This window comes from Rhinatrema bivittatum, chromosome 14 (genome assembly GCF_901001135.1).
Source record: "Rhinatrema bivittatum chromosome 14, aRhiBiv1.1, whole genome shotgun sequence".
NCBI lineage: Eukaryota > Metazoa > Chordata > Amphibia > Gymnophiona > Rhinatrematidae > Rhinatrema > Rhinatrema bivittatum.
In genome coordinates, this window is record NC_042628.1 from 54,131,191 (window position 1) to 54,157,090 (window position 25,900).

The following is a 25,900-nucleotide window of genomic DNA, read 5'->3' on the forward strand; positions in this document are numbered from 1 at the left end:
CTGGAGGAATTTCTCCTTCTTCCAGGGAGTCACCCTCATCATCTAAGGTGTCTGGGTCCCTGTCAGGGAAGTTTTTGGTTAGGCGAAGCATGTCTCAAAGCATCCGAGCAGGGCCGGGAGGATCTTGTGCTTCCGGCAGGGGTTGAGCCCAGGGTGCAGCCAGGGCTGATTGCGCCTGAACGAAGGCTTGCAGCCCTTGGAAAAATTCCAACCAGGAGAAGGTCCCTGGGTCCATGTTAATCCCAGGGGGAGTCTGAGTAGGGGCCCCAGAGGTGCCCTCCTGTGGAGAAGCCATCTCGGAGATGCATAGATCCGGGGAGCTATCGTCGGTAGTAGTTCTGGACCCATCCCCATCAGTAGGGGACCAGGCTTTGGTTCCCCCTGGGCTTCTTTGCAATGCTGACATAGGCAGAACTCCAGTTCAAGCTGCGCGGCTCTTATGTGGCAGGCTGTGCAAAGAGAGTGTCTTCTGGCCTTCTTGGGCACCGATGCCATTGTCTCTATGTGTATGCGTGCATGTAGTTGTAAGCGCGGCTGTGCATGTAGTTATGTGCATGGATGCGCTCAGTTGTGTGTGTCAAGTGCGCTCAGTTGTGCTCGCATCTGCATTGGACGGCGCAAGTTAGGCGCATCAACCGCCCGGCCTGCCCCGCGTGTACCGCCGGTCGAGAAGGGAAGATGGCGGCGACGACCTCTGCGCGTAGATGGTGCCCCCAAAGGTCTCCACGTGTGTGGACCCTTGCACCGGATCAGGGCCTAGCCCAACGAAGGCTGCTCAACCCGATCAGTGCTCCCTTTTTAACCTCGCCGGAAGAAGGAATCAGTACAGCAATCCAAGCTCTGGAGACCGGAGACCTGAATTTAAAGATTTTTTGCTTACCTGGTCTCGGCGCTTACCGATCATGTGCCGGATGGTCTCCAGCTGGGGGGGGGGAGAGGGAATTACTTTCACCGCCGCGCTCGGTTCTGCACCCACTGCCTTTCAGCCTCTGGGGGCTAAGTCCATGCCGGGAACCAGCTACCGGGCCAAGGCACACCTCTGAGGGATATCGGAGATCACACCTCAAAAATTCTCAACTGGGGGAGGGACCCTTAGGTATCACCGCAGGAGAGCGGGGCTCAATCTTCTTTAAGGTAATTTTGTCTTCTTGCTGTAATTTTCCTAACACTGTATAGTGTGTGGAATAGTGTCGGTATCTGCTAGGAGACAGAGAGATACTGAAGAGCTGAGGTTACTGCAGGGGTATATCTAGAGTGACCTTAGCTTTGAAATCTGACTCAGTCTCCCATATGCTAGCAGAAGAGTACATAACCCACTGGTCCTGAGTCCATCTGGCTACATGCTAGGAAACAGTGTTTTTTGATTTCCCAGAGATAACCAAAGGTCTTTCTGCTCTCTCCTCTTTGGGATTCCCTTTGCTTAACCAGTAGGGAGCCCTTGTGGTCCTTTTGGAGTCCATTATCTACAGATATACATATACTGATATCTCCTAAAAATTACTAAAGCAAAAATTCTTCATTTGGTACATCGCCCTGCCTTCCAGGTGGGTTCTAGACTTGTCTGACACGATTGAAGGAAAGGAAATTAAAAGGTATGCTTAAATTTCACCTTCCTTACTGCCCTAACAGACCAATCCAGATGTGTGGAATATATCCAAGCAGTGTTTATCCTGTGCAGAGAGAAGCCAGAGGCCTCAGGGATGCTAGCCCCAAAGACCTTGTCCTCCTTGGTCTGCAAGGTTTCACAGAGTACATTGAAGTCTCTACAGAAACTAGTCTGCACTTTGCATGGGACAGGCCAGCACTCTAGTGGAATGGGCCCTCAATCTTTCTGGCACCTGCCTACCTTTCCCAATGTATGCAGACATTATTGCATTTTTGATCCAACAAGTAATGGAAGCTTGGGTGACGCTTCTCCATTTCTATGACCACCAAACAGAACAAACAAGGTACCTGATCCCCAGAACGAATTTGTAACCTTTACGTAATGTAAGAATATCCTACAGACATCTATTAAGTATAAATCTCTCTTCCGTCCAATGCACTCTGATGGTCTGAGTGAGGTGAAATTCTGACACCACCTTAAGCAAAAAGAATAGCACTGGGTGACTTTCTCCTTTAAAAACACCAAATAGGGATCCCTGCATGATGGTGCTTGCAGTTTCAAAATTCTCCTAGCTGAATAGATGGCTACAAGGAAAATCATTTTCAAAGTCAAATCCTTCAGACACTTTCTGCAGCAACTCAAAGGTTGCTGCCACCATGGTTATCAGTACTAAGTTCAGATCCCATGCTAGAACCAGCTGACGGATTAAAGGTCACACACAATTCATTCCCCTGAAAAAATAAATCACATCAGGATGTGAGGCCAATAAACACCCCTAATCTGACTCCTATAGAGGCCAGTGCTGCTACCTGAACTTCCAGAGAGTTTAAGGCCAGTCCCTTATCTAATCCTTCTTGCAGAAATTTCAATACATTCACATTCTTTGGGTTTTTTGTTTTGTATTTTTTTTTTTTTTACTAAATCCTTGTCCTTTTAAGATTCCCGAAGGAACGAATACCAACAAACTAAAAACCTAACACCAAACCTAGACTAAAGGTTTTGCACCTCCACCGTCTGCTGGAGACAGAGAAATACTGACAGACTCTAGGTGGCACCTCAGGGGTATAGGACAGAGTCCATTAAAACTTCTCTGTCTCCATCTGCTGGAGGGGAGGCAAAACCCAGGAGTCTGGATTGATCCAGGTACGTACAGGGAACTGTGCTTTAAAGGGAGAATAACCATTCTCCTTGCACCAGGAATGGAACTTTTTCCAAACCCTATTTTTAGCAGGCAAGATCACTGCTTCAGAGTAACCGCTCCTGCACAGTCTTGTCCTCTCAACAGCCTCCATCTCCCCTGGACCTTGATAAAGTAGGCCTCTGCCTGAATGGCTCTCCCTCTTTGGAGTCTGACCAGATCAGCAGCACATGTTCATCTGAGCCATTCCAGTATGACCAAGCTTTTGAAGCACCTACCCTATCAGGAGCTAGGGAGGAAACAGCTTGTCCCGGGGCCAAGGTTGGACCAATGCATTCCAATCTCTCGGATACTTGCTCTCTTTGCTGGCTGAAAAAATCTCTTGGCTTTGGCATTCTGACAAGTTGCTTTTAGGTCCTGCTAAGGGAGGTCACATGCTGACATTATTTGTGTAAATGCCTCTTGTGCCAATTCCCATTCCCCAGGGTCTGCTGGCTCAGAAAGTCTGCCTGCATATTATCCAGCCAGAGGTGTGCGGTGCCAAAAGGTCCTTGAGATGCTTTTTCTGCCTAGGATAGCATGAACTTCGCCTCTGTTGCTAGCTGTAGATTCTTGGTGCCTCCCTGCCAGTTCACATAAACTGCAGCTGTAGCATTATCCAACAAGACCTTGACCGCCTTCCTCTTCATTGATAGGAGGAAACTGATTAGAGCAGTCTGGTTTTCAGCCAATTTATCGGCCAGAATACTTCTTTTGGAGACCAGATGCTCTGCACCACTTGTGGCCCACAGTGTCCTCCCCAGCATGCTTGGCTTGCATCTGTAGTGACTGATCCATTCTAGGAACTCCAGAATGATTTGCTTAAGCCAATTGGTTTCAGTCAGCCACCACTGTATACTCTTCTTGGCCTCCCTTAGTACCATGAGAGTCCCTTTGTAACCTTGCCCCTGCGAGGACCAGGGGGATGCAAGCACTCTCTGGAGGGGATGCATACAGACTCACCCAGGGAACTAGGTCTATGGCTACTGCCATCTAGCCAAATACCTGAAGATCTATACACACCTGGGGGAGGGGGTACTTCCGGACTTTTATCTGTTCCTTTATCCCCAACTGATGCTTGCAGACCCTCTCTGGAGTCATAAAGACCTTTCCTACTCTGGTGCTGAACCATGCTCTCAGACTAGAGGGATCCAACTGGCTTTTGGAACAGTTCACCACCCATCCTAATGTTTCCACCACCTGTTAAATTCGTTGCATGGACTGGTGACTCTCTTGATTGGACTTTGCCCTGATCAGCCAATCATCCAAACAGGGGTGTACTAGGATTTCTCTCTTTCGAAGGAGTGCCACCACTACCACCATTATTATGGAGAGCATTTGGGGGGCTGTGGCAAGGCCAAATGGCATAGCCTTGAACTGGTAACACTACTCACCTCCTACCTCTCCCCAGAACTACAAATCTTAGGCACTTCAGGTATTCCTCCCTGATGGGAATATGGAGCTATGCCTCTGACAAATCCAAGGAGGTCAAAAACTCTCCTTTTCTCACCACCATCATTACCAATTTCAATGTCTCCATGTAACATTATGGTATCTGCAGGGCCTTGTTGAACTGCTTCAGTTGCAACACTGGGAAAAAGGTCCTTCCCTTCTTTGGGACAACGAACTACATGGAATATCGTCCTTTCCCCCTTTCTGTCTCTTCTGCTTCTAGCTGTTGCAAGCGATCTACTGTCTCCTGAACTGTGACCTTTTTCGCTGTTGATCTGCAGGGAGACAAGACAAATACATCTGAAATCAGAGTGGCCATTTTGAGAGCACGGCCTGAATGATCGATCTCTAGGACCCATCTGTCCCTGGTAAACTACGTCTACTCCTTGTAAAACAGCTTCAAGTGGCCCCCTTTAAGAAGCAGCAAGGAGTGGACCCCTGCATCTACAAGTTCCTAGATACTGCTGAAGTCTGGAAGTTGCCTTCCAAGCTCCCATAAAATGGCTGTAATTTTGCTGGCAGCCTGCTCTTCTGGCCACTAGGTGGCCTACCTGGTCTATACTGCTTAGATTCTCTGAACCAACTATTTGAAAAGAGAGACTGCTGCCTGCAAAGGCAGGCTGGACATCTCAAATACTCTCTTTAAAAGGACCTCAATCTTTCAGTCCTGAGCATCCTGTAACACCGAGCATCCTGCTACTGGAATAGTTGTCTTTTGCATATGAGAGAAGTTCCTCTTATGGCCACTCTGAACCTGTGATCTGGTAGTCTCTGGGACTTCAATTCTCCCAGATCTTTCACCAATCTCTCTTTCCAAATAGCAGCCACCCCTTGAAGGGCAACCTGCTCAAATGGACCTTGGATGCCGAATCAGCTCGCCAATTACTTAGCCATAGTAGTTTTACAGTTAGGACTGTCATTGTTGACTGATTAGCTGATGTCCTGATCAGGTTGTTTAGCACGTCCACCATGAAGGCCGCGCCCCTGACCCTAACTTTGCCACATCATACAATCAGGACTGCAAGTGCTCTTCCGGTTCAAGCTGCTCTTGCTGAATCACTGTTCTGGCCACATATCCTCTCCAGACTGCTGCCTGCAAAGACAGGCTGGACATCTCAAATACTCTCTTTAAAAGGACCTCAATCTTTCAGTCCTGAGCATCCTGTAACACCGAGCATCCTGCTACTGGAATAGTTGTCTTTTGCGTATCTGTGGCCACCAAGGTAGCCACCCTTGGCATCTGAAAGAAAATCGGTTCTTCTCTGGCTGCTGGATCAAGTAGAGAACACCCACTGTCTTCCTAATCTTTAAGGGTGTATCTGGAGTTTCTCCACTTTGCTCCAATCATCTTCTGAATGGCTGAGTATAATGGGAAGGCTTTCAAGTGTCTCATAATTCCTGTTAAAACTGGATCACCTTGTTTGTTTGGTTCTTTTAGCCGATCCTCCAACAGCTTCAATGACTGCAAAACTCTACAAATGAGGGTTCCCAGCTCTTCTTTTCCTAGGAGTCTTATCAATGAATCCTAGCCCATGGACAAGGTCAGCTTTCCCTCCTCCATCCCATCCACAGACTTCCAAGATTTTCTTAGCCTCTTCCCTAAAGCACTCTGCATGCTGTAAGAGGACAAGGACATTACTGGGGAAGATCCTGCTCCTAATTCTATGTGGGGCTTTTTGGGCTTGGATTCTGTACCATAGAGTGAGAAAAGGATTCTATGGCCACCGCAGACCCCAATTCCCCTGCTCATGTCTTGATTGCCCTGCTTTTCATCTTGCAATATGCTTTATGCATTAAACACAAAACTGGAAAAAAAAGCTCCTGCTCTCTCATGCTATGGGGTGCTGCTGAGGTAGGAGAATCCATGTGGGAAAGAAGAGATTGCAGAAAAATGGCAGGAGAAGACTGCGGTCCCCCCTACCTGTAAGGAACCCCCATTTCCCCCCATGGACCATAATTCCTGCATGGACTTCTGCCTGAATAGCTTGACACCCTGCTTGCTCCACCAGCCCACCCCAGGTCACCAGTGTCTCCCCCTATTCTGCTCTGTGGTCAAAAATGAGAATGCGATATGCTGTTCTGGTGCCAGTTGCCGCATCTGCTGCACTTTTGGTCTCGTTCTGTCATAACTGTGTGCCCTGTGGTGAAAGGGAGGAGGGAGGCAAGGGACTGAGTTTTGTGCCGCAGGCCTGAGGGAACCTGATCAAAGATGTGAAGGAATAGCTGTGAAGGAGTATTAAGAGGCCTAGAACCCTCCAGTATCTGGCCTGGTCCATCGTAAGGTGAAGCCTAGAAGGGAATCCTGGCTATGAGGCATTTCCCTAAAAAGGAAAATAAAAGAGCAGGCCCTGGAGGAAAGTAGGTCTTTTTCTGCATTTGTTTTGTGTAAATAATAAAATATTTTTGTGAAGAAAGGCTCTATCTTCCAGCACCCTCCCTGAGCCAAGGGCCACTTTCATGGTTATCACACATGGTGGCAGAATGGGATTTCTGGTCTAAGCACCATCACAGATCAGAGACCCATGCTAAAGAAAAAAACAATTGGGGGCCTGGCTGCAGCAGCAGGGGCTAGCCCTGCCCAGACAGACAGGGAAGTGGGATGAGTTAGAGACGGACAGGCCAAGGGTTTTTTTAAAATTTACTTTCCCCCAAGACAAAAGAGATTTTGTTTTTTGAACAGGTCAGTGGCACACTAGGAAAAAAGAAAAACATCTGCTGCACCACAGCATATTAAACCAACATGGAGCAATTACTTCAGGCCCTCATAGAAGGACAATAGTAACTACACAGACAGTTGTACAGACCCAGTATGTCCAAGCAGCAGGCACTACAAGAGCAGTTCAATAAGCAACAACTGTCACGGACCCAAAGGAGCACAAGCTGTGCAAGCTGCTAAAGCTCAGCCACCCCCACTATCTCCAGTAATTCTTAAAATGGCTTCAAGAGAATGCGCAGACTGTTTTCGATGAACTTTTTGAAAGATTCACCCAGCTGGCCAGAATCCACATGGACCACATACCTAGGCAATCTGCTGACCAGGCAGCAGCCAGGCTGCCTTCCAAGCTGCAAATCCAGATGGAAGAGAACTATAAGAAAATTATTTCTCACCTGCTAATTTTTGTTCCTGTAGTACCATGGATCAGTCAAGACGGTGGGTTATGTCCCCCATCCAGCAGATGGAGTCAGACAAGGCTTCGGAGGATGCTGACATATAAGCCTGTGCACCCTCTGCAGAACCTCAGTATAGAGAATATCAAAGCTAGTAGAACAAACGAGAAAGGATGGATCAAATGTAACAATCAAAGGAATCAATGACTAAAAGAACTGTCGCAACAACTTGAACTTGCAAGAAGAAACTGTAAAATAGCCTCAAAGGAACGGAGGCAGAACACAGAAATAGAGAAGGTAGAAATGAGATTGAGCAGGCAGGAAGCCCCCCAAACCCCAATAAACTTAGGGAGGGACGTCTGTACTGATTCATGGTACTACAGGAACAAAAATTAGCAGGTGAGAAATAATTTTCCTTTTCCCTGTACGTACCAGGATCAGTCCACACGGTGGGATGTACCAAAGCTTCCCTATATAGGGTGGGCCCCAGAAAGCCCTGCTCGAATAACCCTGTCGTCAAAAGACCCTGAAGTTGACGACTGAAGATGTAGCAGATAATGACTTGCAAAGGTTTGCAAAGATTTCCAGGTCGCCGCCCTGCAGATCTCCTGGGGGGGAGACTGATTGTCGTTCTGCCCAGGATACCGCCTTAGAACGGAGTGAATGAGCCTTGACACCCAGAGGAGGTGTGCGACCCACTCCAATGTATGTAGCCACGATGGCCTCTTTGATCCATCTGGCAATCGTAGTCTTGGAAGCCTTAGAGCCCTTCTTCGGTCCTGACCAAAGGACAAACAAGTGGTCCGAAACTCGAAAGTCGTTGGTCACCTCCAAACAGAGGATCAGGGTGCGCTTGACATCCAGATGACGGAGAACCCGCGACTCGTCCGCAGGGAAGGATGGGAGTTCTATCATCTGATTCAGGTGAAACGCTGAGACCACTTTGGGTAGAAATGAAGGGACTGTCCACAAGGAGACACCCGAATCTGTGAAACAGAGATAAGGTTCTCTGCATGATAGTGCTTGCAGCTCAGACACCCTGCGCGCAGAAGAGATGGCCACCAGGAAGACCGCCTTAAGAGTGAGGTCCTTGAGGGTGGCGCCCTGGATCGGTTTGAAGGAAGGCCCCGCCAGGATTTTGAGGACCAAGTTAAGGTTATTTATTTATTTATTTATTTAGCATTTTTATATACCGACTTTCCAATAACAGAGTTACTGATCAATTCGGTTTACATATTAACTGTAACATTGACAAGTAAATGTCTTACAATGAACAGGTCGATATAACTTGGATAAGTATATATGGGGTTAATAACATTTTAAAAGATACATTGCCTAATGTAGGCATAAGTAAGAGAAACAGTGCCTAATGTAGGTTAAATAAACAGTTGGTAATTATAAGAGTGGGTTATGATCTTTGACTGCCAAAGTTTACGTGAGCTCTATGGAGGATCTAAATAGCTCACAATAGCTCTCAAGTGGGTTTCCACCGAAAGGATCATTGGCAGGGATGTTCCGCTGGTTACTGTTATGGGAAGGCTTGGTTGAATAACCAAGTTTTGAGTCTCTTTTTAAATGTAGAGGAGCACTGCACTGATCTGAGTTCTGGCGGGAGAGTGTTCCAGATTTTGGGGCCAGCTGTGGAGAAAGCTCTTTTGCTTAATGCTGACTTCATCGGTGGGATATGAAGGTTGTTTCTATAGGCTTGTCTCACTGGTCTGGTAGAGGTGTGGAATTGGAGAGGGATTTTGAGCTCGAGTGGGGCAATGTTATGTAGTGCCTTGTGGGTAACTGAGAGCACTTTGAAAAGAATTCTGAATTTGACGGGAAGCCAGTGTAGGCTTTTTAAGATGGGCGAGATGTGGTCTCTTTTGTTGGACTTGGTTAATATCCTTGCTGCAGCGTTTTGCAGCATCTGTAGCGGTTTTATGGCGTTAGCAGGGAGGCCTAGTAAAAGTGAGTTGCAATAATCTATTTTCGTGAGAATGATTGCTTGTAGAACTAATCGGAAATCTTGAAAATGGAGGAGGGGTCTCAGCCTCTTCAAAACCTGTAATTTGAAGAATCCATCCTTTACGATATTATTTATGAGAGATCTGTAATTCATTTGGTTATCGAGGATAACCCCTAGATTTCTGACTTGTGTGGACAGTGTTAATTGAGTAGACAAGATGGAACTGGGATGTGTGTAGGTTCCGTCTTGGGAGATAAGGAGGTATTCTGTTTTGCTTTGATTTAGAATCAGATTGAGGCTAGTGAGCAGGTTGTTGATGGCTTGTTGGCAGGAGTTCCAGACGTCCAGAGTTTTTTGGAGAGATTCAGTAATAGGCATCAGTATCTGCACATCGTCTGCGTATAAGTAGTGTATGAGATTTAGGTTGATGAGGAGCTGGCAGAGTGGAAGAAGGTATATATTGAATAAGGTTGGAGAGAGTGACGATCCTTGTGGGACTCCCAAGTTGCAGGTGACTGGTTGGGATTCTTCCTTGTTGACCTTGACCTTATACTGTCTGTTCTGTAAGAATGACTTGAACCATTTGAGGGCCTCATCTCTAATGCCAATGTCTGACAGACGATCTATTAATGTGTTATGATTGACAGTGTCAAATGCCGCCGAGAGATCTAGTAGGATGAGAAGACAGGGGTGTCTGTTTTCCAGATTTATTAATATTGAATCCGTTAGTGAGATAAGGAGAGTTTCCGTGCTTCGAGATTGGCGGAACCCGAACTGTGCTGGAGAGGTTCCATGAAGCACAGGGATCCTGGACTGGGGGCCGAAGATGCTTCGCCCCTCTAAGGAAACGTGCAATGTCTGGATGAGATAAAAGTGAAGAATGTGCGGTCGACGGCACTAAGGAGCTCAGAGCAGAAACCTGTACATGCAAGGAGTTGTAGGCGAGCCCCTTTTCGAGACCGTCTTGAAGGAAGGCGAGAATCTGAGGAACCGAAGCCGTTCTGGGTCGAGTGTCATGAGAGGCGCACCAGCATTTGAACACTTTCCAGACTCTCACATAGGTGACTGAGGTTGAAGTCTTCCGCGCCTTGAGCAGAGTCATGACTACTGCATCAAGGTATCCTTTGCGTTGAAGCTGTCGCCTTTCAAAAGCCAGGCCGCAAGACAGAAGCATTCTACCTGGTCGAAAAATTCGGGTCCCTGGTGCAGGAGACACGGAAGGTGGCTGAGGCGTAGAGGACCGTCTAGAGCAAGGTTGACCAAGTCCGCGAACCAAGGGCGTCTCGGCCATTCGGGTGCTACCAAGATGACTAGACCCTGATGCAGTTGTATCCTCCAAAGTACCTTGCCCACTAGCGGCCACGGAGGGAAGACATATAGTAGGAGGTGCCACGGCCAGGGGAGCACCAGAGCGTCCACTCCTTCTGCGCCATGCTCCCTCCTGCGACTGAAGAAACGCGGAGCCTTGGTGTTGAGGAGAGTGGCCATGATGTCCATCCAAGGAGTCCCCAAGCGATGAGTGAGAAGCTGCAACGCCTCGTCGGAGAGTTCCCACTCCCCCGGATCGAGGCGCTGTCGACTCAAGAAGTCCGCCTGAATGTTGTCCACGCCCGCAATGTGAGAGGCTGCCAGGTATGATTTATTTATTTCTTCTTTATTTTTAATTTTTATATACCGGTGTTCCTGTATGAAATACAGATCACATTGGTTTACATTGAAACAGAGAACAAGAATTCGCCCGGAGACAGTACATGGAACAGGGGGTCCAAAAACTTGGATAGGGGGAACTATTCTAGCTTAAATAATGGATTGGATCATAAAACAAAACCAACAGATATCAGTATAGAGTAAATTGTAAATTAATAAAGGGGAGTAGATGAAAAATGCCGCTTGTGAAAGAAACAGAGACTCGCGTCAGTGTAATATTAGTTGGGTACATCGCGTCTAGAACGACCTTAATTAGTTCAGAAAGTGAGAATAAGCAGAGGAAATTGCTAGTTGGATGAGAACCAGGGGCTTATGATCCTGGAAAAGCTTGGCAGAAGAGCCAAGTTTTGAGCTTCTTTCTGAAAATCGAATGGCAGGGTTCTTGTCGGATGTCTGGAGGGAGCGCGTTCCATTGTGTGGGGCCTGCTGTAGATATGGTGTGTTTCCGAAGGGAGGATTTTGCTGTGGGGGGCATAGAGAGTGCCCTTGTATGCTCCTCTGATGGGTCTGGTTGATGTATGAAGGCGCAGTTGGGAGCTTAGATGGAGCGGGGAGATGTTGTGAATGGCTTTGTGTATAGTTGTGAGAACTCTGAAGAGGATCCTATGTTTAATGGGCAGCCAGTGGAGGATCTTAAGGATGGGGGTGATGTGTTCTCTTTTGGTATTAGTGAGAATTCTGGCTGCGGAGTTCTGAACCATCTGGAGAGGTTTGATAGTGCTGGCGGGGAGACCAAGCAGGAGTAAGTTGCAAAAGAGATGTCTTTCTGCCCACGACATCAGACAGGCTGTCTCCAACAAGACATGTCGGCTCTTCGTGCCGCCCTGGCGGTTGATGTACGCCACCGTGGTTGCGTTGTCTGAGGGGATCCTGACCGCCCAATTCCACACGAGTGGCAGAAAGTGTATGAGGGCCAGCCGAACTGCCCTGGTTTCCAGGCGATTGATTGGCCACGTTGCTTGGACCTTGGTCCATTGACCCTGCGCTGAACTCCTTTGACAGATGGCCCCCCAACCTGTCAAGCTGGCATCGGTGGTGACCACCACCCAGTCCGGAATTTCCAGCAACCTGCCCTGCGCTAGATGAAGTGGATCCAGCCACCAGCCCAGACTGGCTTTGGCTAGCCGAGGTAGATAAGAGTACCCGCTGATAGTCCCGCGAGACCGGTATCCATTGACAAAGTAGCGACCCTTGTAGCGGTCGAAAATGAGCAAAGGCCCACAGTACTAGGTTGATAGTAGAGGCCATGGATCCCAGGACTTGAAGGTAATCCCAGGCTGTGGGAGATGGGAGATCGGCAAATTGCTGAATCTGTTCCCGTAGAGACTGTGCCCGATCCAGTCGCAGGAAAACCTTACCCTGAGCTGTGTCGAAACGGGCTCCCAGAAAGTCCAGCGACTGTGAGGATCGGAGGCTGCTCTTGGAGAAGTTGACTACCCAGCCTAGGGACTGCAAGAGCTGAACTACCTGGGCGACCGCTGCTTGACCCTGAGATAGCATCCCGAATGAGACAATCGTCCAGATACGGATGAACAAAGATGCCGCCACTACCACCATGAACAAAGAGATGCCGCCACTACCACCATGACTTTGGTGAATGTCCGCGGGGAGGTCGCAAGGCCGAAGGGAAGGGCTTGAAATTGAAAATGCTGACCCAGGATTTTGAAGCGAAGAAACCGCTGATGCTCCTCGAGTATAGGAATGGGCAGGTAAGCCTCCGTGAGGTCGAGCGAGGCGAGGAATTCCCCCCGATGTACTGCCACAATCACCGAGCACAGAGTCTCCATTCGAAAATGCAAAACCTTGAGGGACTTGTTGACCTCCTTGAGATCCAGAATTGGGCGAAAGGATCCTTCCTTTTTGGGTACCATGAAGTAGATTGAATAGTGTCCCAAGCCCACCTCTCCGGAGGGGAAGGGAAGGATAGCCCCAGGCACAGGAGTCAGTCCAGCGTCTGGCGGACGATGATTTGTTTGGTTTCTGAACCGCAGGGGGAGAATAGAAATCTGTCCCTTGGAGGCCTTACAAATTCCAAAGCGTAACCGCGTCTTAGAAATTCTAGGACCCACTGATCGGACGTGATGCAAACCCACTCCTCGTAGACGAGAGATATCTGTCCCCCGATCCGGGGTGTTGAGGAGTGGGCAAGGTTGACATCATTGAGAGGATTTGGAGGGAGCCCCTCGGGTCGTTCCCTCCCGAGGTGGTCTGCGGCCACGTAAGGAGCGAGGCCACGACTGCGATCTGGAAGAAGGAGTCCTAGGCATCGCTTGTCTGGGAGTACGATAGCGGCGTTGGGTGCGGAACCGGCTCCTTGCGGGATTAAACGATCTGGAAGATCTCGGACGATCCTCTGGCAAACGATGTACCGCATTTTCTCCCAATGATTTGATGATCTTGTCCAGATCCTCCCCGAAGAGAAACTTGCCCTTGAAGGGGAGGGACCCCAGACTGGACTTGGAGGAAGAATCAGCCTACCAGTTGTGAAGCCAGAGGAGATGCCGAGCCGCAACCACCAAAACCATGGATCGAGCTAGGACCCGGAGCAGATCGTACTGAGCATCCGCCCTGTAGGCTATGACTGCCTCCAGGCAATCCGCTTGGCTTGCTTCCTCCGGGGGCAAATCTTGTGATGTGAGGAGCTGTTGAACCCAGAGGAGACCCGCTCTTTGAGCCAGGGAACTGCAGATTACAGTGCGTACCCACAAAGCCGAGCCCTCAAATATCCTTTTAAGGTAAACTTCCAGCTTCCTGTCCTGTAGATCGTGCAAGGCCGTGCCACCTGTGACCGGAATCGTCGTTCGCTTGGCCACCGCCGACACTGCGGAGTCCACCTTCGGCACCTTAAGAAGCTCAAGGAAATCCTCAGGGAGGGGATATAGCTTTTCCATCGCTCTGCCGACCTTGAGCGAGGCCTCGGGAGTATCCCATTCCCTGGCCAGTAGCTGTAGGAAGGTGGGATGGGTGGGAAAGGCCCTGGCAGAGGACACAGGCCCACGAGGTCAGGATCTCCCTTCTTGCTTGTGGACGAGGTGATGGGTGTGGGCGGTCCCGGAGGATCAGGAGGGGGCTCGATGTCCAGTTCATGCAAAATATGAGGTATCAGGGCGTCCAACTCGTCCCTCTGAAAAATCCGGAGTACCCTCGGGTCATCGCCGTTCACCTGAGCCGTGAGGGGGGGGGGGTGTCATCCTGACGGGGAGGGGAAGTGCCTCTCCCCCCTGCCCCCTGGTCCGGGGCTGAATCCGTCGCCGGAGTCCCCAATGGTGGAAGTAGAAAACGCACCCTGGAGGCCCCCCGAGGGGCCCCAGGTGCCCCCCCCACTGGGTCCTGGCTCCCCGCTGATGGGTCCACTGTCCTGGGGACCTTAGGAGGCGGAGATCCCCCCGTGGGCTCCTTAGGCTGCTCCAAGTGATGTAAATATGCATTATGCATGAGCAGAATAAATTCTGCTGAAAAGGCGGGGGGGGGGGGGGGGGGTGTCACCCGGTTGTCCCCGGAGGCTTAGCGGAGGTATTGAGTGAGGATCGGTGGGGGAAACTCCGAAAAATCCTCCCCTTCATCTCTGAGGGCTCCTGCCCAATCAGCTCAGATTCCAAAATGGTCGCCGTTCCCGCGTGAAGTGAGAACGGGGCCGGCCCATGCTCCCGAAGGCGCGCTGATTTGCGCCCAGAAGGACGGCCTGGCGGCAGAGAGGTGCCCTCCCCACCAGGGAGGCACCTCGTGCACACCCCTTCGCGGGAGAGCCGCGATCCCGGCTCCCCGCACGCCGAACACCGTGCCGATCGCGGTATGCCCGGCGGGGGTGGAGGCTGCGCCACTGATGATCTAAGCGTGATCGTGTCGTTGGGGGGGGGGGGCGGGCGGGCGGGAAGACGCGTCCGCTAGCCCTGCCCACCCAGGAGGTAACAGCAGAGGAATATAACCTCTCTGCTGAGGCGGGCCCATGGAATGCGCCTCACGGGACCGCGGGTCGTGCCGCAGCAAGTGGGGGGGAGAGGTTGAAACCTCCAACATCCACCCCCTAATCCAGGAATGTGAGAACAGAACGCTGCTGAAACCCCATGGAAATCTGAAAAACAAAACGCTGCTGAAATTGAAAGAACAAGGAATCACTTACCCTGTGAGAGAATACAGATAGAGAGGTAAGGAGACAAGACAGCACTGCCTGCAAGTGCATGTAACTCCCCAACCCCTTATCTTTTTTTTTTAAACTTGATCCAACCACAAGAGCCAAGAAATAGAAAGAGGAAAGAAAGGAGTCCTCTAACCAGGGGGGAGCAAGGCTCCCCTACTCTTATCTGCTGGAGTCAGGAAGATACTGAGGTTCTGCAGAGGGTGCACAGGCTTATATGTCAGCACCCTCTGAAGCCTTGTCTGACTCCATCTGCTGGACAGGGGACATAACCCACCGTCTGGACTAATCCTGGTACGTACAGGGAAAGAGAGATTAAAGCTGCAATCCTCAAAAAGGCTGAATGCACCCCAGAACTATATCAGCAAGTGTTCCGGTAGGGAATCCTCTAGCTGAAAATGGCTACAGGCACTGAAGCAGCCCAAAGGAAAATTGGTTCTTACCTGCTAGTTTTCATTCCTGTAGTACCACAGATCAGTCCAGACTCCTGGGTTTTGCCTCCCTGCTAGCAGATGGAGACAGAGAAAGTTTTACCGACACTGCTACTTAACCACACTTGCCACCTGCAGTTCCTCAGTATTTCTCGGTCTCCAGCAGATGGCACAGGGTGCTAAACCTGCAGTTCTGCAGTCTAGGCAATTTTTTTGCGCCTTCCTTCCAGAGGGTTCTTCCCTGTCTGATTGAGGTGGACGAGCTGGGAGTTGGTGACCCTTTAGTACGCTCAGTCCTTGCGCCCGTGGGGTGCAAATCTGGAGGTCCAGATCCCTCCCCTTCACAAGGCCGCTCAGGTAGCTGCAGGCTTGGGGGTACTGGCAATTTATTTTTTGTTCTTGAGCCTCTTTCCAAAGTTTAAAAAAAAAAAAAAAAAAAAAGGTAAAAACACAGGGGTAGATTTTAAAAGCCCTGTGCGCGTAAATCCTGCTGGATTTACGCGCGCAGGGCACTCGCGAGCCGGCGGGCCTATTTTGCAAAGGCCGCCGGTGCACGCAAAGCCCCGTGATGCGCGTAAGTCCTGGGGCGTGTCGGCAGGCCGGGGGTGTGTCTGGGGGTGTGTCCGGGGGCGTGTCCAGGGTAAGGGGCGGGTCGGGAGGGCAGTGCTGAGTGTGGCCTGTGCCGAGGGATACCGAGGCGGCGCTCACAAGTTACACCTGCCTCAAACAGGCGTAACTTGCACAACAAAGGTGGGGGGGGGGGGATTTAGGTAGGGCTGGGGGGTGGGGTAGATAGGGGAACGGAGGGGAAGGTGGGGGGACGCAGAAGGAAAGTTCCCTCCGAGGCCGCTCCGATTTCGGAGTGGCCTCGGAGGGAACGGAGGCAGGCTGCGCGGCTCAGCGCGCGCAGGCTGCCGATTTTGCACAGCCTTGCGCGCGCCGACCCCGGATTTTATAAGATACACGTGGCTACGCGCGTATCTTATAAAATCCGGCATACTTTTGTTTGCGCCGGTTGCGCGTACTTTTTTAAAGATCTACCTCACAGGGTCTAAAGCAGTGGCACAGCTCTACTGTGCGGGTGACTTCCTCCTCTTGCTCTGGCAGCTGGGGTGCTAGAGCGCGATTTTCTTGTTCTGAGGTAGGTTCCCCAGCGAGAGTGATGGGCCGCTGGTCAGCATGCCGTGCATGCGACTCAGCGTGTTCATGGCTTAACAAGCTTGACTTGTGTTTCGCCTGTTCGGCGGGTGAGGAGGGCTCGTCCTAAGGTGGGTATGTGCTAAAAAGCAATGGAGGGCCCCTGCTCCTGTTCCAGCATCGTTGCGGGGTTCGCGCCGGAGTGAAGATCCCTTTCCGCTCAGTGCGGGAATAGCAGCCATTTTTAATGCACTTTCGGCTGTTCACGCATCGGGGGGGGGGGGGGGGCGGATATCTTCCTGTGGTTGTCTGTAGCGTGTTCAGGCTCCGGTTGGATCAGGGAGGCTCGGAGGGGGGAAGAGGTTCCCACGCTGCCCATCCCTGGTTCCTCTAAGCCGTTTTTGGCTGACTTTGTGTTACTGCTGCATGAGACTTATCTGTCCAAGCAGCAGGCAGACTACTCTAGTTTGGATTCTCAGCCCCAAGAATGAGAGCTCTACTTCTAAACCTGCTGTCTGTCCACAGAACCTGGATTTACTGGGGAAAGAAGCAGTCAGACCTGACCATTATCCCTTGTTTCTCTAGACCCGGTCTTGCCCCTGAATAGGGAGAACAGCTCACAAGGAGCCGCGCCCTCAGGGCCTGTTTTCTGTGCCTGCTACACCAGTCCAGTCACCATTTATTGGAGGCTCAGAATTACCGACAACCTGTATTGCTACACCAGACTATATAGCGAAGTAGAAAGTTTTCTACCTCCATCTGCTGGTGTGTGGACATAACCATGTCTGGACTGGTCTGGCAAGGTAAGGAAAATAAATTTAAAAATTTTCATCAGTGACATGTGCTTTCCTGCCCTACTCTTGTTAGCTCTATAATCTTGGACTATTTAGTAAACACAATTTTTTTAAATGTTGTCTTTTTTTTTTTTAGGGGCTTAGGGAAGGTGTTACATATACACACATACACAAATGACAGCTCAAGTCTGAAATGCATATTTCATGGAAATCCATACACATACAAACCTGGTGTGATATATACAGATGTGGAAATGCCCATGTCAAGCCCCACTTCAGTCTAAAGACAGCACGGTCTCCAGCCACTGTGGAAAGTTGCCACAGTGCAGCCCTTAAACGTCCAGGATTTGTTCTGCACCTCCAATCAGTGAACAGCAATGTTTATTCCATTGCACAGACTATTCCTGTGAGGTGTGCATACCTCTGAGGTATGTCTGTTCTTTGTGGTGAGAAGACTTGGGTTACCCTTGAAAGCTAAGGCTTCGGAAGGCAGAGCCTCACCACAATACTCACCGCTCCCTTATCCAGGAACGTATGATAAAAATCCACAAACTGCTTCCTGCCTTCTTTGGCACTGAGGTTCTTCATTAGCTCCGCATGGAGGTAGCAGAGCTGGGGAAGAAAAGAAAAGAGGAATTAAACACACACACACATATTTACCCACAGGTGGAGTCAGTGGCGGTCATGACACCCCCCATCATGGAAATCCTCATCCCAGCTGTAGTACCAGCAAACGGCTGAGAGAGAAGCAAGCATTTGGAAGAAAAGCTCCAGGGAAATGGAGAGGTTACATGGGGAAGTCAACAAAGCAGAACCACAAGGAAGTCAAACTCACACCATGGCACAAGTGACATCACATCACTAAACAAATCTGCCAAACAGCAGGACTCTGTCTACAACTCTATACAGCACACTATTCAGAGCAGGCACCCATGTCACCAAACCTTATAGATGCTCTGGGGCATGATCCCCATCCACTTTGTTTATAATAAGAACTGTCTAGGGATCCTGCTTAGGGTTAATTACTGCAACTCTGTATAACCTCCCCCCCCCCCCCCCCTTCAAACCACAGCAATGCAAACCCAGGAGCTGTAAAAGCTCCCCACCAGCATGCAGCGTATACAGTAACAAGCAGGTTTCCCAGAAACTGGGCAAACTACATCAGCAGGATGGAAAGGCACTGGATTGTGCAGGTATTGAGGAAGAAAGGACATATAACCTCCACGGCTTGTATTCATAAAAAAAATAAAGAATGTGAGACAGTCTTGGATTCTCTCAATGCGGGTTTGTACCTCTCCGATAAACAGACACACACACACACACATATATATAATTCTGAAAAAAAAACCAGACAATTTACTATTTGTAAAGTGCCTCTCTATATCTAAAACAAACAAACCTTCCTGAAATACTAATGCAATTAATTTTAATCCGATAAAAACAAGTACCGTATTTTTCGCTCCGTAAGACGCACTTTTTTTCCCCCCAAAAGTGGGGGGAAAATGTATGTGCGTCTTATGAAGCGAATATAAAAAAAAAACAAAAACAAAACCCCCCACCCTCCTGACTCCCCCAAGACCTGCCAAAAGTCCCTGGTGGTACAGCGAGGGTCCAGGAACGGTCCGGGAGTGATCTCCTGGGCTTGGGCCGTCGGCTGCCAGTAATCAAAATGGCGCCGACGGCCCTTTGCCCTTACTATGTCATTGGGGCTGACCAATGGCAGCAGTAGTCCCTGTGACATAGTAAGGGCAAAGGGCCGTCGGCTGCCAGTAATCAAAATGGCGCTGACAGCCCTTTGCCCTTACTATGTCACTGGGGCCGACCGCTGCCATTGGTCGGCCTCAGTGACATAGTGAGGGCAAAGGGCCGTCGGCGCCATTTTGTTTACTGGCAGCCGACGGCCCAAGCCCAGGAGATCGCTCCCGGACCGTTCCTGGACCCCTGCTGGACCACCAGGGACTTTTGGCAGGTCTTGGGGGGTCAGGAGGGTGGGGGGTTGTTAATTAATTTAAAGGGTTGGGATGGGGGGGGTCCCAAAGAAAGAAAAGTTTTCTGATCTGGGGAGTGGACCGAAATGACCCACCCCAGACCCGAAAACAAAATGGGGAGAAAAAAAAAAAGCTATGCACTCCCCTAATTTGCTCCATAAGACGCACAGATGCCCAGGAACAGAGCCGGTTTAGCATAAAATTTTTTTTTTTTTTAAATTTTCCCCCTCTGAATCCTAGGTGCGTCTTATGGTCAGGTGCGTCATATGGAGCGAAAAATACGGTATATATTCTAAATTTAATACTTAATGAAAAATAGCAAACTTTATAATCAAAAACTAAAAGTGCTTGAATAGCGCAGCATATAATGACATTTTCATCACAATGAAGTTTGATCACAGAAAAATATTTGCCAAGTTGCTGTACATAGACATACTATGCTCAGTTCATTCCAAAGAAAATTGATAACAGTTCATATATTTAGCAGATTTGCTTCTTCCAGGTCCATTTCATTTCCTTCGTCTTTACTCAGATTCTCTTCCCAAACACAGGCCTCTGTTCCGCCATAAAAGGCTTCCTCAGGGGGAAGAAATCTACCCGGCCAAGCAAACGAGTGTCTATGAAATGAAAGAATACATACGGAAAAGCTAAAACTTATTCAGTCAAATGTTTATACTTATAGAATAAAATACATACATGAGACTTAATTTAAAATAGTGTAATTACCCTGATGCTGTATAAGAAAATGCACTTGTATTCAGTAGTAGTTCTGCTCCTGCTTACTTACCCCTAGATTTATCAAAATGTAATACATATAGCAGAAACAGCGCCCGTGATAAAAAAGGGGCATGGTTAGACTAATTTCTCTAATCCCGCATCGCATAGGAAATTTCCGCTATTTTTCGCTGATGAATACATGAGAGAGAGACTGTGTATAGAGTCAGTCTGATTATCTATATGGACCACTGTAGAGGGCCAATTTGAATCAGGGTGGTTTTGGAAGCTGTGGCGGGGGGTGGGGGGGGGGGAGAATTTAGGGGGATGGTGCTACAGAAATTTTCTGAGGAATTCATAGTAAAATTGACATCACTAATGGAAAATTACTTACCTGATAATTTCGTTTTCCTTAGTGTAAACAGATGGACTCAGGACCAATGGGTATAGTGTGCTTCTGATAGCAGTTGGAGACGGATCAGATTTCAATCTGACGTCAGCCCTAGTACATATACCCCTGTGAGATGCCATGCTCTTCAGTATTCTCTTCGAAAAGCAATTGTGGATATATGTGTGACTGAAAAACTTGATTAACTTGCATAACTTGTTAACTTGAACTGGTTGATGGGGTTATAGCTGGAGACTGCCAGTGTACTCAACCGAAAAACGCCAACAGCCAGTGGGTATGGGTGTCCTAATTAGAGGAAAGCTTGGCTTACCCGTATTTGTTTTGTTCTCGGGGATTGTCCCCCGAGGGTTCCGTGATTGTCGGCAGCCATGGGTGGGATGCTGAGTCCATCTGTCTACACTAAAGAAAAACGAAATTATCAGGTAAGTAATTTCCCCATTTCCTAACGTGTAGCAGATGGACTCAGGACCAATGGGATGTACAAAAGCTACTCCCGAACCGGGTGGGAGGCTGCCCGTGGTCCACTTAGTACTGCCCTTGCGAATGCTGTGTCCTCCCGGGCCTGAACATCCAGGCGATACAATCTAGAGAAGGTATGAATGGAGGACCATGTTGCCGCCCAACAGATCTCGGCAGGAGACAGCATCTAGTGGAATGGGCCTTGACTTGTAGAGGTGGAGGCTTGCCTGCCTCTACGTAGGCCGCCTTGATAGCTTCTTTGATCCAGCGGGCTAGGGTTGCCCCTGGGGCTGCTTCCCCTTATTTCTTCCCACTGTGAAGGACGAAGAGGTGGTCCGTCTTTCGCATGGATTCCGACTTTTCCAGGTATCTGATTAGGAATCTGCCAACGTTAAGATGGCGAAGGCGGTGAGATTCCTCCGAGTCCTTATGCTCGTCCGGTGATAGTAGCGAGATGGTTTGGTTTAGATGGAAATGAGAAACCACTTTTGGTAGGAAGGAGGGGACAGTACGTAGCTGTATGGATCCCGGTGTGAACCTGAGGAACGGTTCTCGAAAGGACAGTGCTTGGAGATGCGACGGGCTGAACAGACTGCCACTAGAAATGCAGTGTTCAAAGTTAGTAGTCGGAGGGACAGGCCGCGGGTGGGTCTGAAGGAGGCTCCTGCTAGGAAATCTAAGACTAGATTGAGATTCCATAAGGGTACCGGCCATTTTAGGGATGGTCGGATCTGCTTGACCCCTTTCAGGAAGCGGGAGACGTCCGGGTGAGAGGCTAGGCTTCCGCCCTCCATCTTGGCTCTGTAGCAGGCCAAAGCGGCCAACTGTACTTTGATGGAGTTGAGGGACAACCCTTTCTGTAAGCTGTTCTGCAAGAATTCCAGAATCGTGGGGATTTTGACTGTCTGCAGGAGGATGTTGCGGTCTTCACACCAGGCTTCGAATATTCTCCATATTCATATGTAGGTTAGAGATGTGGAAAACTTGCGTGCTCGGAGCAGAGTGTCAATCACCGCCCCTGAGTATCCGCTCTTCTTCAGGCGTGTCTTCTCAGTGGCCAGACTGTAAGAGAGAATAGAGTTGGGTCTTCGTGGAGGATCGGGCCTTGTTAGAGCACATCCCTGTGTGGAGGTAGAGGGAGAGGGTTACCTGTCAGTAGTCTTCACATGACTGCATACCACGGCCTTCTTGGCCAGTCCGGGGCCACTAGAAGTACTGGTCCCCTGTGGTGTTCTATCCTGCGGATGATCCCGCCCAGTAGCAGCCACGGAGGGAAGGCGTATAGCAGGACTTCCTGTGGCAAGATCTGGATGAGGCCATCGATCCCTTGGGATTATGGGTCCCATCTGCGGCTGAAGAAGTTGGGAACTTGGGTGTTGGACCAGGTTGCCAGGAGGTCCATGGCTGGTGTTCCCCAGAGGTTTACTATCAACTGGAAGGCTGTGGCCAACAGCCTCCATTCCCCTGGGTCTAGACTTTCTCTGCTGAGGTAGTCCGCAGTGATGTTATCTTTTCCCAAGATGTGGGTGGCTGAGATCTCTTGTAGGTTTGATTCCGCCCACTCCATTAGGGTTCTATTTCCAGGGACACCTGTGGCTTCTGGTTTCTCCCTGTCGGTTGATGTAGGCCACTGTTGTGGCATTGTTCGACATGACTCTGACCAATACGTCCCGTAGTCTGTGACTGAACAGCGGGCAGGCTAGCCTGACTGCCCATGCTTCCAGTTGGTTGATGTTCCATCCCGACTCTTCCTTGTCCCATTGCCCCTGGGCGGTCAGTTCTTGGCAGTGGCCTCCCCACCCTCGTAGACTCGCATCCGTGGTGAGCAGGATCCAGGTCGGTGTGGATAGCCTTATTCTCTTGCTCAGGTGGTCTTCTTGTAGCCACCATTGTAGCTGGGTTCGAACCTCCTCCACTTCGCGCGGAAGTGGAGGAGGTTCATCTTGCTTGACAAGCACTTCGCCTTGCTTGACATCTCGGCTGTGTTCGACACAGTCAATCACGATGTCCTACTCAACATCCTCAGAAATATTGGGATCACTGGCAAGGCATTTGCCTGGATTCAATCGTATCTCCAAAATCGCACTTTCACAGTCCTAATGGACAACAATGAATCTGATCCCATCAGTCTTCCCCAAGGTGTGCCCCAAGGTTCTTCACTCTCCTCTACGCTATTTAATATATACATGCTTCCCCTTACCACGCTTCTCACTAACCTGCACATCAAGCATTTTATTTATGCTGATGATGTGCAACTCATCTTCCCTTTCTCTGACTCTATCCTAACTGCTTTACAAAACTGGGAATCCTGTCTTTCCTCCATCAACCAACTCCTAAAGGACATGCACCTAGCTCTCAATTCCAACAAGACTGAGCTATTAATCATATCTAATAAGCAACCGCTCCCTGACATCCAACTTGCTTACTCATCCACCAATTTCCCATCGCACACTCGCAATTTAGGAGTTATTATTGATAATCACCTTTCATTTAAACCATTCATCAAATCCATCATAAAGGATTGCTATTTTAAGCTTCAAACAATAAAGAAACTTAGACCCCTACTACACTTCACTGATTTCCGTACAGTCCTCCAGTCTATTATTTTATCGAAGATTGACTATTGTAATGCACTCTTCCTTGGCATTCCTGCAACACACATTAAGCCACTACAACTCCTACAAAATGCCGCGGCTCGGATACTATCAAACACAAAGAAAAGAGATCACATCACCCCCACACTTATTGAACTACACTGGCTCCCTATACATTCACGAATTCTTTACAAAACACTATCTATCATACACAAGAGTCTAGTAAATTCCAACCTCAACTGGCTTAATCCCCCCCTCTTACCCCGTACCTCCAAGAGACCTACCCGCCCAGCCCTCCAAGGAGCACTCCGTGCCCAATCTATCAAATCTTTTAAACTCTCCTCTACTATAAACAGAGCCTTTTCCCTTGCCGGCCCCACCATATGGAATTCACTGCCCCATGATATTCGTATAGAGACATATACCCCCACTTTCAAAAAGAAACTTAAAACCTGGCTCTTTCAACAAGCCTACTCCATCTCACCCCCTATTACATAAAACCCCTCTGTGAAGTTTACGCTGATATTTTGTTATGAACGCCTTATGTCTGCTGATTTTGTACTGTGCACTATCTTGTATATAGTTATAGTTCTATTTCATTGCATCTTCCCATTGATGTTTGTTATATGTATGGGCTCCTCCCACAAGTTAATTATATTATTCCCAGTTCACTAAGTTTTCTGTTATATGTAAGGGCACCGCCCAAAAGTTTTTGTTCATTGTGAACCGATGCGATGTGCGAACGGATATCGGTATAAAAGAGATGTTAAATAAATAAATAAATAAGAGAGCACCTGCTCACATATGTGCGCATGGACATTAAAATTTGGCACGCATGTGCGCGTGGGAATCCTATTCTATAACATGCGCATGCCAACACTCGCATGTTATAAAATAGCTACATCCATGTGCGCACACCAGGAACCGTGCAAACATGGATGCACGCGTGGCCTTTTAAAAATCAACCTTAAATTGTTTACTTAAAAAAAAAAAAAATTCCCTTCAATTGTAGTTACGTCCCGCTGGAGCCAAGGTGTGCCATGTGTAGATATGCTGTTCCCGCCACCGAAGATATGTGACCACCTACGGGCGAGTCAAGTTTCTGAACAGCAAAAAAGCAGAGATCATCCACTGAGTGTGAGCGCTCTGTCCAGAGTTTCACGCCTGACGCTGTTTGAATGATTAGGAATTTTATCTGAGCCATGAGAAAAAGGTAAAGTGCATACTAGTCAGTCAATATTTGAACGCTGTTGTGGTCAAAGAAGGAGATTTCTATCAGCATACAGAGTTTGTAAGCATGTTTCACTGTTCTGAACGGATATCCTCCTACTATAAATTTCTGAGACATATGCTGTGTCTGAGATTTGTATTCACCAATAGATGAGCATAATCTTCTCAGCCTTAAAAACTGGCCTGCTGGAATATTAGTATTAGATGCAACTGTTGAAATGAAGTAAATTATTTATAGAAAGAGGACATCTGTTCAAGTATTCACAGACTCTACCTTGTTTTCATGGCTTCGACAAGATTCAGAAGATCATTTGCAATCATTGACAATGTTTTGGGTTTTAAATACTGAATTCCAACCAGCCCTGATTTTTGCTCGCACCAGAGGTCGCAATCTGCGAGACAGGCCGGTCTGCTCAGTTCCACTAGCATGAACGGACTCTTCTATGAAAGGACAATTTCAGTGCAGTTTCTGCTCGGCAATCAACTTTATCCATTCATCACTCATTACAGGGCTGATACGACTGCAACGCTTCGCAAGTGGTCTATGCGTCGTCGTGTCCGTGTGACAAGCTACATATAACTTTCAATAAAGACTCGCATTGTACAACATAAAAGTTGCGTATGGACCCAGAAATTAGAAGCGTCAGGCGTGAAACTCTGGACAGCGCACACACACTCAGTGGATGATCTCTGTTTTTTACTGATCAGAAACTGACTCGCCCGGAGGTGGTCACATATCGGAGGTCTTTGGCGGCGGGAACAGCATTATATCTACACCTTGGCTCTGGCGGGACTTAACTCTGCAATTGAAGGGAAAGCTTTAATTTTATAGTAAACAATTTTTGATTTGAAATATTCCCCTTTTTCTTCAAGAATAGATTTTTCACACATGAAGGACTTTAAATTTTGTAGATGCAATAAAAGTAAATTTAGTTTGGCGCAGTTACGTAGAGAGTAACGTCATGCATCAGCTGTCATCTAACAGTTGTCCTAGGATTAGAAGGT

General features: G+C 48.7%; 1 protein-coding gene across 5 annotated transcripts in view; it reads right to left on the reverse strand.

Annotated features, from left to right (window-relative positions):
* Positions 1-25,900, reverse strand: part of ARHGEF1 (Rho guanine nucleotide exchange factor 1) — a 152,935-nt gene that overhangs the window by 48,305 nt on the left and 78,730 nt on the right. For all 5 annotated transcript variants that reach the window (XM_029577481.1, XM_029577485.1, XM_029577486.1 and 2 more), the window contains exon 5: positions 18,015-18,113. In XM_029577481.1, the coding sequence (XP_029433341.1) occupies positions 18,015-18,113 (99 nt within the window). The remainder of the gene's footprint in view (positions 1-18,014; positions 18,114-25,900) is intronic.